A 15,441-nucleotide genomic window follows, 5' to 3' on the forward strand; every position below is an offset into this window, starting at 1 on the left:
AGTTTTGAATTTGGTTCTAGGCTTGTGCTCAGAAATTCTAGATTTTGGTAAATTGTATTTTTAAATTGATTTCTATCTTTTTTCAGTGGTCCTCCGGCCCCTTATGCTCCCCAGGGGTGGGGAAATGCATATCCACATTGGCAGCAACAGGCCCCTCCCGATCCAGGTAAAAGATGCTTATCATTTATTTGGATATAATGTGTGCTTTTGTTTGCCACTCCAGTTATTATTTATAAGTTTTCTAGTGTTTATTCTACATTGTTTGCCTTTTCTGCCCTTGTTTCACTCCTTCAGGAGTGTTCGGTTCTGGGTCTACCATAATTTTAAGACTGGAGTGAAAAAAGTCTATTTTCATGAAATTTTTTCTTTCTGCATTTGGCGTTGTTGACTTTTGAAACGATACAGCAGAATGCTAAAAGCCAAAAGCTATAGGAGGAAGTACAGTGTCTTAGGTTTTAGATGCTAGTGCCAACAAATGTGTAGTATGTTAATAGTGACATTATCCATGAAAACAAGTTTGTGTTTATAAAATTATGTGAGAGTCTGATGGAGTGTTTTAATAATTGGGCATTAAGCTCTCACATTCTCAAATAAGATATATAAATTATCTATTTTAGTATTCCTCCTGATAACTTCACATATTAGTAAAAAGCGGGCCTGTATTAAATATTTGCATGTTAAAACTCTAGGATTCATTTAATTAAATGTTTTCTCTGTTCAGATCTGAGTTATTTATTTGTCTTTTTGCCATTTCCGGGGCCGCTCCCACGGCATATGGAGGTTCCCAGGCTAGAGGTCTAATCGGAGCTGTAGCCCCCGGCCTACGCCAGAGCCACAGCAATGCACGATCTGAGCCGTGTCTGCAACCTACACCACAGCTCACAGCAGTGCCAGATCCTTAACCCACTGAGCAAGGCCAGGGATCGAACCCACAACCTCATGGTTCCTAGTTGGATTCGTTAACCACTGAGCCACAACGGGAACTCCTGGGTTATATATTTAGGTTATATCATTATTCTACTCTTGAATCTTTTCTCACCCTGCACTTTTCTTTCCATCGTGGTCAAAGATGGCATTCATTGAAACCAATAACTTTTTTTATGTGTATTACTCAGTGAATTTATTACATTTATAGTTGTATGAAGATCATCACAACCTAATTTTATAGCATTTCCATCCCAAAAGCCCCAGCACATGAAACCAATAACTTTTATGATACTTTTTTCTCACCTGCTACCTACCTTGTAGGCCTCTTTCACTGGAGTAGTTTCAAGAAAGAATTACGGATTCCTTTCCACATCAGTATATGTATATATTTAAAGCTAAAATAATTTATTGAATTTTATTAGACATTCTGGTATTTAAGAGAATGTTATGTGGTATTATAACATAGCTTAATTTCATAAGAAGTATGCTGTTTGGAATGTGATGACACAAACATGACAATTACCAAATAATCACAACTCCCACACATTCGAGAAACAGATTGTGTGTACTTAGGTCTGGGTATGCAGGGATGAATTAACATTCTGTGACAGTAGAGTGTACTTCAGATGTTAGCAGTAGGACTTCTCTTGGAAGGACTTAACAGGAGAAGGGTCAAGTATGATTTATTGTATAATAGTTTAAAAGTTAATCTTTAAAGAATGAAAAGACTTTGCTTTCCCTCTCGGAAGCTAATTGATATGGTGTGATTAAGCAGAGGAATTACACCACTGAAGAGATTAAAGAGTTTGAGAAAATTAAGGGGCAGATTTACATTGGGTAACTTAAAGCTGCAGAATTGCTTCTGTTTGGGTGCTTTGTTGAGGTAGTATGATTGAGAAAAATTATAGGAATAAGTGATCTCGGGGGGGAAAAAAAGGTGGGAGTTCCCGTTGTGGCTCAGCTGGTTAAGTTTCTATGAAGATATGGCCTCACTCAGTGGGTTAAGAATCAGGCATTGCCACAAGCTGTGACAGAGGCCGTAGATACGGCCTCGAATCCAGTGTTGCTATGGCTGTGGTGTAGGCCTCAGCTGCAGCTCTGAATCAGCCCCTGGCCCAGGAACTTCATGAGCTACAGATGTGGCCATCAAAAGAAAAAAAAAGTGATCTCTGTATCACAATCTCGTTTTCCCACTTGGAGAAGTGATGAAGTCGGCACTGTAAGGATTCATTAGTGTGGCTTTTAGCATTGGGAAAAAAGTAACCCATTTAACTGAAAGATAATGTAATTGATTTAAATAAGATTGTTTTGTGGGGAATTTGTATTAAACAACATCCTGGTATTTAAATATGGCCCTATGTTGACAACAAAGTCAGTATTCTCTGAACTAAAATCTGGTTCTTTCTATAAAAAATTAATGGGGAGGTTCCTGCTTTTGGTCTGGTGGTTTAAGAATCTGACTGCAGGAGTTCCTGTTGTGGCGCAACAGAAACGAATCTGACTAGTATCCATGAGAATTCAGGTTCGATCCCTGGCCTCACTCAGTGGGTTGCGGGATCTGGGTTGCCGTGAGCTGTGGTGTAGGTCGAAGACAGGGAGGGCTTGGATCTCTCATTACTATGGCTAGACCTGCAGCTGTAGCTCCAATTTGACCCCTAGCTTGGGAACGTCCTGTGCCGCAGGTGCAGCCCTAAAAAGCAAAAAGAAAAAAGAGCCTCACTGCACCACCGCAGTGGCTTGGGTTGCTGCGGAAACATGGGTTTGATCCTTTGCCTGGGTACTTCCATATGACATGGTTGTGGCCATTTAAAAAAAAAAAAATTTAATAGGTTGTTAAAGATTTATGTAGTAGTGTGAAAATTAGATTTCAGAGTAAAACAGCCTCAGGTAAGTCCTAGTCTTGCAACTTACACTAATTATGAGATAGCAAAAAAAGTTTTCAACCCTTCTAAATCTGTTTTCTTATCTATAAAATAATAAGTAAATGAGTAAATATCATATTGAATGAATTTAGTAAGTTATCAGTAGGTAGTTATAAGACTACTTTTCATGAATAGTCTACACATTTAGGAGTGCAGGTATCAATTCCTAAAGTCAGCTTTACCTCAGTTTCTCTATCCAGACATGGTGTCAAGTGAAACATTTGTATTAATTCTATACAGGTAATGATACTATTGAGACATAAATATCCAACAGAAAAGCAGTACATTTATTACTTGAGAAAGATTTGGAGAGTGACATAATGCCTTATGATTGTATCGTGTTAGAAATTGGATCATTCTAGACATCCTTACTCTTTTTTTTCCTCAAAACTCACTAACCTTTATTTTATTAAGCAGCTAAGAATTGCAACCCGTTTGGGAAGAAAGCTAAACAGATTACACATAGGTATATAGACTTTGGCTAAGGAAGTTACATTCTTCTTTGTTTCTGACCAAGGGTCTCAAACTTTTATTTTATTTTATAGTCTTTTTGCCTCTTTCTGGGGCTGCTCCCTCGGCACATGAAGGTTCCCAGGCTAGGGGTCTAATTGGAGCTGTAGCCACTGGCCTACGGCAGAGCCACAGCAATGCGCGATCCAAGCTGCGTCTGCAACCTACACCACAGCTCACCGCAACGCCAGATCCTTAACCCACTGAGCAAGGCCTGGGATCGAACCTGCAACCTCATGGTTCCTAGTTGGATTCGTTAACTACTGAGCCATGACGGGAACTCCAGGATCTCAAACTTTTAAAGCATCAATAGATTTTCATGAAGGAAGAGTGAGGGTCAGCCAAGAGTAGAGGAAGCATTAACATGGTGAAAGGCCCAAATATGGGCTTGGTCACTTTTGAAAAGAACAAGCAGTTTACTGTGGCCAAAATTTGAGTGTTGGTAAAATATTGACAGTTGGGGGCCAGTGATGAGGATAGAAAGTAAAGTATAAGTGGGGATGTCTAAATATCTTGTTAAGGATATTGATTGATATAGTATACTTAAAAAGCTTTAATTTTGTCCTAAAGACTCCAGGAAATAAGTGAATTTCAAATAGGTCAGTGACATCATGTTTATCTTTTAAGGTAATCATTGAAATATGATGAGATGAAATATGTATGATAAATCTATTTCTTTTTCCAAGATTTTTAAGTTGTCTCTTCATTGAAAGCAAGATAGGGCAGAGTTCATGGTTGTAAAATTATTTCTTTCCAGTATAGGTTTATCTCTAGAAGTCCTTGCCTCTAGTCATCTGCCACATAGAAATGTTGTACTTGAAGCAAAGCTAGTTTAGAACAAGCAAGGGCACAGGATGATTTGAGACAAAGCATTGGATTTGGAGCCAAAAGATTTTTGTTACCCCAATTCTGCTACTCACTGGTTTTTTTAGGAACTAGGAAAAGATACTTAATCTCTGAGCCTCAGTTTTCTGTAATAAAAGCTAATGATGACAATAAAAAGAATAGAAGAATTTGGAAGTTTCCACTTACTATTCATTTTTTATGTCCAGTTAATTTGGTGGGGTGGTGGGGATGGGTTTGTGTATTTGCTAGGGAAGTTCGTGATTCATTGACCAATTGATTAATTACAGACTTCAGATGCAAGCATTGTACTTGTGTTTATTCTAGCTAAAACAGGAACAGATCCAAATTCAGCAGCTTGGGCTGCTTACTATGCTCACTATTATCAACAACAAGCACAGCCACCACCTGCAGCTCCTGCTGGTGCACCAACTACAACCCAGACCAATGGACAAGGTAACTATGATAACTAAAGAATTTACTTTTTATATGGAAGTGAAAACTTGCACTTGGAATTACATATAAAGTACATCAGAAATACCTAACCATCACACAGCCCTCAAATCATTTAATCAACATTGATACATCATTGCTGTCCTGGGCCAGGGTCCCTTAATCAGATTTCACTAGTTGTTCCTATTTCTCACCAATCAGGAATAATTCCTCAGTCTTTCTCATCTTTTAAGAGTATAGACTTTTGTGAGATGTTTATGGATCAGTCTAGGTTCCTTCAGCCTTTTCTCAAGAAGGTGAGGTCATGATCAGTGTTCCTGCTTACAGTATGGCAAGAATACCTCAGAAGTGAATGCTGTACAAGATCTTTGTGCATTACAGTGGAGAGGAGGGGGTGTCATGTAATGTTTATATTTTATCCCCAGAGTTGGTAACCATGGTCACTCAGTCATGTTGTTATTGTCTCCCAGGATTCTATACCATAAAATCATCGTTTTTCTCTTTGAAAGTAATATTTCTGGAAAGTTATACTGAGATTATACCACTCTTCTGTTCCTCATTGAAGTTATACCCATCCACCTTAGCTTTCATTGATAATACCTGCCTCATTCAGTTACAACTTTGATGAGAATTTCTACTTCCATCGTACATTCCGCATTTATTAGTTAGCATTCTACTATAAGAAAGCGATCTCCTTTTTTTCTTTTTTTTTTTTTTGACTTTTTTATGGGCACACCCATAGTGCATGGAGGCCCAAGGCTAGGGGTCAAAGTGGGGCTGTAGCTGCAGACCTATACCACAGCCATGGCAACGCTGGATCCGTAACCCACTGAGCAAAGCCAGGGATCGAACCTGTGACTTCATGGATACTACTCAGGTTCATTAACCACTGAACCACAATGGGAACTTCCAAGATTTCTTTTCTTTCTATTTATTTCTTTATGTCAGTATGGATTCCTATTTTATTCTGTGGGTTTTCTGTTTTTTTTTCTTTTTTTGGCTGCACCCATGACATGTAAGTTCCTGAGCCAGGGATTAGACCTGTGCTGCCTCAGAGACAACGTTGGATCCTTAACCCGCTGGGCCACATGGAAACTCTGACATGTCTATATTCTTTAAGCACTTTTTTACTTCTTTGAACATTAAGATGCTTAATCTGTGCTTTTCAGCTCTACCCCTAGAATCAGCTATTTCTCTGAGGACCCCTGATTTCTTTTAGTAGACGATGATACTTGGAAACCAAATGAGGAGTTCCCTTGTGTCTCAGCAGGTTATGGATCCAGCATTGTCACTGCTGCAGCTTGAGTGGCTGTTGTGGCACAGGTTCCATTCCTGGCCTGGAAACTTCCATGTGCTATGGGTGCAGCCAAAAAGAAAAAAAAAAAATAGAAACCAAATGGTTGTGTTCATTGCTACTGAGGTGTTTATTGCTGCTGCTAGTTCCTTTCAGTGTACAGTTAAGGAAATGAACTTATGTAAACATGCATACCTACATATATGTAAAAAAAACATATGGAGTTCATGTTGTGGTACATTGGAAATGGACCTGACTGGTATCTATAAGGACGTGGGTTCAATCCCTGGCCTCACTCAATGGTTTAAGGATCTGGTTTTGCCTGAGCTACGGTGTAGATCGCAGATGAGGCTCAGGTCCCAGGTTGCTGTGGCATAGGCCGGCAGCTATAGCTTCCATTAGACCCCTAGCCTGGGAACTTCCACATGGCATGGGTGAGGCCCTAAAAAAAGAAAAAAAAAAAAAACCAGAAATGTCCATACTTGAAATTTTAATAAACTCCATTCAGGACTCGAAAGTCCTTTTTAGCTTTTCCCCTTTCCGTGCTCATAAATGGTGAAAGACCTGGTATCCTCAGTGTATTTTCTTACTTGACCAATGAATTTACTTACATGGTCAGTAGAATGACTCTCCTAAACATGTAGACCATCTTCTCTGTCCACAGTCATTGTACCTGAGTCCTATGTCAGTGGCAGTAGTAGGGATACCACTACCACACAGCACTTCCTTCTACCCTCAATTCTCATGGTAGGCTGCTTCCAACTCTTCCACACAAAAACAGAAGGAAAAGTGTTTTTAAAACTGCTTTTTTAGAAATATTAATCTTAATTTTCTAATGTTTTTCTTGAATAAGGAGATCAGCAGAATCCAGCTCCAGCTGGACAGGTTGATTATACCAAGGCTTGGGAAGAGTACTACAAGAAAATGGGTATGTTCTATATTTCTTTTTTTTAATACATTTAATTAAATTGAAACATTTAGTAAATTTCACACTGAAAGGTTGAAGATACTGATAAAAAGCATGTTTGTATCATGTATTACCTTGGATTTCTTTCATCCATTAAAATCATTTTTAAATCTTGAGGTATAGAATTACTGAGCAAGAATGCATTCCAAAATCACTGGACTTTCAAACATATCATGATTACAAATAATAATTCTTAAATTTGTAGTTAGCAAGGAAGTCTTTTCATTTCTAAATGCATTTGTCAACCACTTACTAATTGAAACTAAGTTTCTTCACTGGCACACAGAACGTAAAATATCAGCCACACCTTTGTCAAAGATAGTCACATGTTAGTAACCTAAATGGCATAGATTAAATTATAGCACACCAAGCAAAAATTGGTTGTGTATAATATTATTTTTGCTGCAAAATAAGCAGTAAAGAAGTAACCTATAGTGACAGAGGAAGTCAGTTACCTGAGTGACATTTGCATATATGATAAAGGAAAAGCAGTTACCTAGAAAGGCCATTTTCTTTCAGTGACTATAGAGCATATGCTACATGTAAATCATAGGAATAGATAGGGAGAATGTGATCGTGGGCATAACATTAGGAGCCCTGCCCTTGTGGTTATTATATTCTAATGGAGAGTACAGTTGTTAATCAAATATTTTGCAAATATATTACTATAAACTGCTGTGAATGAGAAGAACTATATGGTGTTCTTATCCATGGGGGATAGTTCCAGAACCACACCCCCCTCCCCAGAACACCTAAAAGTGCAGATAGTACTGAATCCTATATGCATTGTTTTTTTCTTATACATACATACCTGTGATAAAGTTTAATTTATAAATAAACATAGAGTAAGAACAATATTAAGTGGAACAATTCTAACAATATTCTGAATGAAAATTAAAGGAATATGATCTTAAAATACTTTGTACAAATTTAATGTCTTTACCATCTTAACTAAGCATATATTGCATAGCTATAACCTGCATTTTGAGATGCAGCAGCAAAAACTAGCATGAATTTCTTTCTCCTCCTTTACACTCTTCACAGATAGAGGGTTTGTTCTTTCTGTAGATTTTAGCAATCTCAGCATATGATTTTTTTTCCTTTCCTTGCTAAGTTAGAACTTTTTAGCTTTTCACTTGAAGGAAAAGACTTCTCTTTGACATATCCAAATTGCCAGCATCACTACTCTTGCCCAAAGTAGTGGAACCAGACTTTGAACACTAAAAGCATTTAAGTCCCAATCTCCTAAAGTTGCTTTTTTCGGGGACCATTTCAAACCTGATGAACTTCCAGACAAATTAGTTTTTTTTTCAGATGTTTATTCTCTTAGTCATTTAAAATTAAACACACCGCAGCCAGTTGTCATAAGAAAAGCTGTCTATTTAGATAAACTTGCCAGTTCTTTGCTGATACAGAAAGTATCTGTAAGTGATAGTTTTGTCATAAGATACAGTCTACTGGTGATTCTCAATGTAAATATCAACATTCTTTGCCAAAGAATGTTTATCATTTTCCACAAAAAGAAAAAATTTCCAGCACTGTAAAAAAGCTATATGGAAAAAATTAAAATCATTCTAAAAAAAAAAAGAGGGGAATTCCTGTCATAGTGCAGCAGAAACAAATCTGACTAGGAACCATGAGGTTGCAGGTTCTATCCCTGACCTCGCTTAGTGGGTTAAGGATCCGGCATTGCCGTGAGCTGTCGTGTAGATCGCAGATGTGGCTTGGATCTGGTGTTGATGTGGCTCTGGCGTAGGCCCGCAGCAACAGCTCTGATTCGACCCCTAGCCTGGGAACCTCCATATGTCGCAGGTGTGGCCCTAGAAAAGACAAAAGCCAAAAAAAAAAAAAAAAAAAAAAGAATTTCTGGAATGGTGATTATATTAATCCTCTTTATGTAAAAGTACATATACCTGGTGGTAAGGATGTTTCATAGCAGATTGCTATTTTAAAAAGTAAAAATAATTTGTTCTGGAGTTCCCATTGTGGCTCAGCAATAACAAACCTAACTAGTATGCATGAGGACTCAGATTCTATCCCTGGCATCGCTCAGTATGTTAAGGATCTGGCGTTGCCTTTAACTGTGGTGTAAGTCACAGACGTAGCTCGGCTCTGGTGTTGCTGTGGCTATGGGGTAGGCTGGCAGCTATAGCTCCGCTTCGACTCCCTAGCCTGGGAACTTAGATATGCTGTAGGTGCAGCCCTAAAAAGACAAAAGAAAAAGGAAAAAACTTGTCTTGTTAGAATGGCTTTCCAGGAAAGTCTGGCTGCACGTAACTCCTGAGGTTGTAACATTCATTAATCTATGTTTTAATAAATTACTAAAACAATAATTATTAAGATGTGACATAGCCTATCTCAGGCAGGTCTACCACAGCTAAAACTCTGCAAAAAGAAACTTTTTAAAAGCTTTAACCTCAAAACAGTGTATTCTAATGAGGGTGACCACATAATTTATTGCTCAAATTGGGATACTTTTGAAAATAACTGGGAATGCTATTAATAATCATTCCTTGATGACGTGTGGTCATGACATGATTACCTTAGCTTTTATGAATAGCACCACCAATTTATAGATTTGAGCATGTTGAGGGTAAAAATCATTAGATCCAGCTTGTGTTTTCACTATGGGTAATATGCTTTAGATGTCCCCTATATTATTATTAAAAGTGGGTAAAAACAGGCCTGTTGGTAGACTTAAATATTTAATAAATTGACATTTTACTTACACAGAATGAATAGGTATGTTGAAGGTAATCTGCAGGATCTAACCAGATTTTTATTGTTAGGGTAGACAGTTCACCTTAGCTTTTTTTGTTTGTTTGTTTTTTAGTTTTGTTTTTTGTTTTTTGGGGTTTTTTTTAGTTTTTCATTGTTTTTCCTTTTCCCTGCTGACTATTATATAAAATTCTACTTTTAGAGATAGTATTCTGGGCTGTCTTGAATCCTTTGTGGAGAAAGGTGGTATATAAATAACTTAATTAAATAACACTTTTTGAAGATCCTGCTTAACCCCTGCCTTCCTTTGCAGCTGTTTTTCTGTAGCATTACTATTTTCAGCTGTTAACTTTGTGAGCAACGATGAAATGGTTGAGTGAACGTTAGATTGCCAAGTCTTGAATGATAGCTACAAAGTCCATGTATTTTTTTCCTGTAAAAGGTTTTTTGGGGAGAGTTCCCATTGTGGCTCAGTGGAAACGAATCTGACTAGTATCCATGAGGACACAGGTTCGATCCCTGGCCTCACTCAGTGGGCTAAGGACCCAGCATTGCTGTGGTGTAAATCACAGGCGCTGCTCAGATCCCTTGTGGCTGTGGTATAGACCGGTGGCTACAGCTCCAATCACAGCTGCAATTCTGCTCCTAGCCTGGGAACCTCTATGTGCTCTGGGTACAGCCCTAAAAAATGCCCCAAAAGTTTTTTTTTGGGGGGGGGGGCAGTGTGAGATAAATGTTTGATTGCTTAATTACTCTGATTTCTTCTAGGTGCATTACTTGTCCTTAAGATCTTTTTAGGATAACTACAAATAATAAGGGACCTTAAAGGATAAAACTAAACAGTTTAGCCTTTGAGGTTTTTTTAAATGGGAGGAAAGAAGAGGGCAATAAAATACTCAGGAGAGTTAAAGATCTTTATCTCCAAATCACACTCCTTATTTGGAGGAATTGAGTTTTACGCTTCCCAGTAGCAGAGGTAGGATTTCCTAGGTTTCTTGAGGTCCTGACTTCTAATCCAGTGCCCTCATCATCAGATTAGTAAGGCTGTCTCAGATTTTGAAGCCTAATTTCAACTTTTTCTGTTGAGAACAGAAAATCCTCACTAACAGTGTAAGGTTGTCAGTTTGCTTATTAATTAGTAAACAAAAAACCTCTTTTGAAACAGATAAAAGTTTTTTCTGAAGCAATTCTAAATTACCTGATTAACACATAAAGAATTTAGGAAAGAGATTCTTAAAGATGAGATTCTAGAGGGTTAAAGAAGGAAATGACAGCAGTCTGGACGTGGGTACTTTTGAAGCCGGAGTGAAGGGAACTTTTGCAATAAGCAGACACCCCCAAAAGAAACAGGGCTACAAAGTAGAGATGGGCAGTTCCTATTTGGAAGTGAGTAAGGTAAGGCATTTTGAGAAGTTTGACTTGAGGGGGGATGGAGGACCTTATAATTTATATTAAGCACTGATACAGTGGACCCTGAAACCTTAGCATATGCTTGCTACCTTAAGCCCAAAAGAGCCAGGAAAGAGTGGTTTTGGGAAGATGCAGTTGTATGGAGAGATAACTGAGGCAGTGAAATCTATTCAATCAAGGCTGTCTCTTGGGCTGCAATAGAATGTTACTTGTGAACTCTGGGGCAAGTCTCATCTCTTGAATGAAATGAAATTATACATTGTAAAGCTGTAGGTAAATACTAAGTGATTCCTGCTAAAGAATAAAACTATCTCAAAACAGCTTTTGATCTGAGGAGAAGAATAACAGGAGCAAGTTAAGGATATGCCTTTACAAAGGCCAAGAGGCTAGGGGGAGAGCCAGGTCATAAATAGATTAGTTGGGAAAGGTTCTTTCCTCACTTTCAGCTGAATAAAATGACTCACGTTTACCCTTCAGATGGGAGTGGAATGCATTTATCTATGGACACTTCGAAAATCTGAATTTTTCTTTGAGTCTAACATGTTTACTTTTAGCGTTCCATAGATGTACTTGAGTTTGGGGGTGCTGTTTTTTCAGGAAACGTTTGAGTTTGGTGAATTTTCGTGGTGTGTCTCCTTGATACTGTTATTTTTGCTTCTGAAATATGTTTCTCTGAACAATTTGGGTTTTGTAAACCTGAAGTGAAAATTGTTGCTGCCTTAAGTAAGTTTGGCCTCAGGTCAGCACATAAAAAGACAGTTTATAGAAAACATGTCTTAATACTGTTGGTACCAGGATATTTGACAGTTGTCTAAAATACTGAAACTGGTTTCAGATTCACTTGAATTATATCTTTCCCTGAGATCAACATGTTAAACTTAACTTCCTCTTTGAAAAGAGTTAGGAAAACAAAGGAAAATAATGAGAATTTAGTTTATAGTATATGACAGTTCTCTGTGCTGTTGTTCATAGAAGGGGGGGTTCTTGCATTTTAAAGTTTAGTCATAAATCTTAAATTTTTATTTACCGAGTTGCTTTTATTTTTGACCAATTTTGGGATGGCCTACTTTCTAAAACTAAAGTTGCCTTGTTGGCAACTTCTAGCAAACATCAAAACTACTTTCTGCTAGTATTTTTTGTCTAGCTGTTATAATTTCATAAAGACAAATGAATTACAAGCTAAATAAAATTTTGTTCAAATAAAGGAGCTAAGTAAGGCTCTTTCTCTCCAACTTTTTGCCTTTGGCATGAGGAAGTTCTGGGGCCAAGGATGGAACCTGAGCCACAGCAGTGACAATGCAAGACCCTTAACCTACCGAGCCACCAGGGAACTCCTTCCCCAACTTTTTATTAAATTTTTTTATACCTTTACAAAATTGGAAAAATAGTGTAGCAAACACCCGTATTTATGTTTTCTACCCAGATTCACCACTTTTTATAAAAGTTAGCTGTATCTACTTTGTATCTTTTTTGTGTATGCCTGAGCCATTTCAAAGTAAGTTACAAACTATTTGCTCTAAATAAATAATTTCAGTAATATTATCAACATATTTCAGTTTCCCTGGTTATGAGAAAAATGTCTTGTAGCTGTTTTTGTGGGGAGTTTTGTTTTTATGTTGTTTTTTTTTTAATCCAGAGACTATTTAGGGTTCATGTATTGCATTTTGATTATGTCTGCTTAGACTTCAATAAAGTCACCTAGAAAAACCTGCTTGGAGTTCCCGTCGTGGCGCAGTGGTTAATGAATCCGACTAGGAACCATGAGGTTGCGGGTTCGATCCCTGCCCTTGCTCAGTGGGTTAATGATCCGGCGTTGTTGTGAGCTGTGGTGTAGGTTGCAGACGAGGCTCGGATCCTGCGTTGCTGTGGCTGTGGTGTAGGCCGGTGGCAACAGCTCTGATTCGACCCCTAGCCTGGGAACCTCCATATGCCGCGGGAGTGGCCCAAGAAATGGCAAAAAGACAAAAAAAAGAAAAACCTGCTTGTGAAAACTGTATTTCATTGATTTTGTTGTTTAGAACCCCTTCGGTCGTAGTTCTTTATGTCCTTCGTCAGGTTATTTTTAATAAAATGGTGTTGTAATATGGACACAACATGTTAAAACTTTGAATGTCTTATTTAAAGAGCTTGAAGGAGTTCCCATCGTGGCTCAGCGGAAGTGAATCTGAGTAGTATCCACAAGGATGCAAGTTTGATCCCTGGCCTCACTCAGTGGGTTAGGGATCCGGCGTTGCGGTGAGCTGTGGTTAGGTTTCACACGGCTCAGATCCCTATCCCATGTTGCTGCAGCTGTGGCATAGGCCATAGGCTACATCTCCAATTCAACCTTTAGCCTGGGAACCTCCATATTGCCATGGGTGGCAGCCCTAAAAAAAAAAAAAAAAAAAAAAAAAAAAAAAGGCCTAAAGATTAGTGTTTATATACAACATTTGTAGGTCACTAATCAGGAAACAAAAATCTTAGCTAGACTTCAAAATAATAAAGTCTTTAAATAATAGCTTTTATGTGGGGCTTTTTTGTTTCTCAAAAATGTTCCTTTTTCTCTCTTGAAGATTTGCATTTTATTTAAAACCTATAGTATAGCAGATCCAAATGGATAAAAAAATAGAGATCCATCTACCCCAACCCAACACCATCACCAGGGAACCATGGACGGCTCACTTGAAACACTTTCTAGACTCAGTTTAGAACATTAATAGTTTTTAAATTCTATAATCGAATTGAGATTAAGCCTAAATGTCTACCTATCTTAGTTACAACTAGGTGGGTGGTTTTTGCTTTTTATTAATTGTGATGCTTTAGAACTAAGAGTTATTAGTATAAGGCAAAAAAAAGAAAGCACGTTCTGATTTTTTTTAATTACAAAGTAGTTTTCTAACACTAATGAATATTTTAAAATAAACCTGGAACAAATCTGACCCTCTGTGCTTTTGTCTTTATAACCTGTACTTAACAGTGGATAAAATTTTGTATTAAAATTTAGGGGGTTTTTTTTAGGTCAACAAGGGCAGACACAAGATTATTCAAAGGCTTGGGAGGAATATTACAAGAAGCAAGGTATTATTTTTATTAGAAATGAGATTCTTTGGAGATTTTAATTGTGGTTACTGCAACAAAGTTGTTTTGTTTTCTCAAAGGTCAAGCAGTTCCTGCTCCTACTGGTGCCCCACCAGGTGGTCAGCCAGATTATAGCGCAGCCTGGGCTGAGTACTATAGACAACAAGCAGCCTACTATGCCCAGACAAGTCCCCAGGGAATGCCACAGCATCCTCCAGCACCTCAGGTATAATAAAATTTGCTAATGTGTTGGTTTCACCTCCAGTCACGTTCTCTGCATGTTTACTGTTGTCTGGGATTATGTTTGCCTTTTAAGTTTTTATCTGGCAAAGAATAACTAAATGAAGTACTGTGGTATATTGTTTGGGTTTTTGATTTGATTTTAAAATGCTTTCTGGCATCTGAGTGCTGACTTTCTATAATGCCTTTGATTTTAAAAATAAATTTTTTTCCCCCAGGGATTTGCAAATCATGCAAGAAGCCACCACCATTTATATTAACCAGTTTTTCTTTCTTAAAGGATTCACTCCTGAGTTAGCTCCATTTAAAGGATTTTCTTTAACTTTTTGTGTATTTCTTATGTATCTCTTCTGCACAGGGCCAATAATAAGAAGTGGACAATACAGTATTTGCTTCATTGTGTGGGGGAAAAAAACCTTTGTTAAATATATGGATGCAGACGGCTTGATGAAGATCTTAATTTTGTTTTTGGTTTAAAATAGTGTTTTTTCTTTCTTTCTTTCTTTCTTTTTTTTTTTTTTTGAAAATGTACAAAATATCTATCACTACTGATAGGAGGTTAATATTTCTGTGTAGAAATGAAAATTGGTTTGTTTTTAGTATTTAGTGTAGATGTACACATTCCAGCAAATGTATTTGCAACTATTATGTGGTCAATGCTTTGTGATATAAATGTACTTTTTTCAATGTATACTTTCACTTTTAAAATGCCTGTTTTGTGCTTTACAATAAATGATATGAAACCTCCTGTGTCGGTAAGTTGGATATGTGGGTATTTAAAGGATTCATAATTTCTTAGCAATGCTAAATTAAGATACATATACACAAATATATAAGCTTTCCCCATGAAATATTAATTGAGTTTTTAAACACTGGCATGTTTTTTTTCCCCCTCGCAGTATAGTAGTAGATTGGAGGATCTTTTCAATTTATTGTATTTGGCTGTTTCAGCACAAGTAATCCTGATATCTTCATTTTTTTTCCTTATGTTTGATTAAAAACTGCATGTGTGTACAATGATCTTTTGGCATACTTCCATTGCATTAACAGTGAAATTTCCTTTTATACATGACCACTGTTTCAGACCTGTACTGCTGCTA

At 37.5% G+C, this 15,441-nt stretch overlaps 1 protein-coding gene across 30 annotated transcripts in view; it reads left to right on the forward strand.

The window, feature by feature from the left end:
* The window catches only part of FUBP1 (far upstream element binding protein 1), a 37,186-nt gene that overhangs the window by 17,737 nt on the left and 4,008 nt on the right, over positions 1-15,441 (forward strand). For 8 of the 30 annotated variants that reach the window (XR_002345129.2, XR_002345134.2, XR_014807936.1 and 5 more), the window contains 4 exons: positions 87-166; positions 4,530-4,658; positions 6,803-6,877; positions 14,182-14,327. Coding sequence is in view for 18 of the 30 variants with exons in the window: in XM_084964643.1 (XP_084820769.1) it covers positions 87-166; positions 4,530-4,658; positions 6,803-6,877; positions 14,042-14,101; positions 14,182-14,327; positions 14,560-14,601 (532 nt within the window). In the remaining 12 variants the exon portion in view is untranslated. Of the gene's footprint in view, positions 1-86; positions 167-4,529; positions 4,659-6,802; positions 6,878-14,041; positions 14,102-14,181; positions 14,328-14,559; positions 15,090-15,441 lie in introns of those variants that run through there. The other 22 variants (XR_001309382.3, XR_001309379.3, XR_014807938.1 and 19 more) reach the window with 5 other exon arrangements.

The sequence above is a fragment of the Sus scrofa genome, chromosome 6 (assembly GCF_054392235.1).
Source record: "Sus scrofa isolate SSC_HxYL_T2T_F1_AM1 chromosome 6, Sscrofa_HxYL_maternal_Yorkshire_Landrace_v2.0, whole genome shotgun sequence".
NCBI classification, from domain to species: Eukaryota; Metazoa; Chordata; class Mammalia; order Artiodactyla; family Suidae; genus Sus; species Sus scrofa.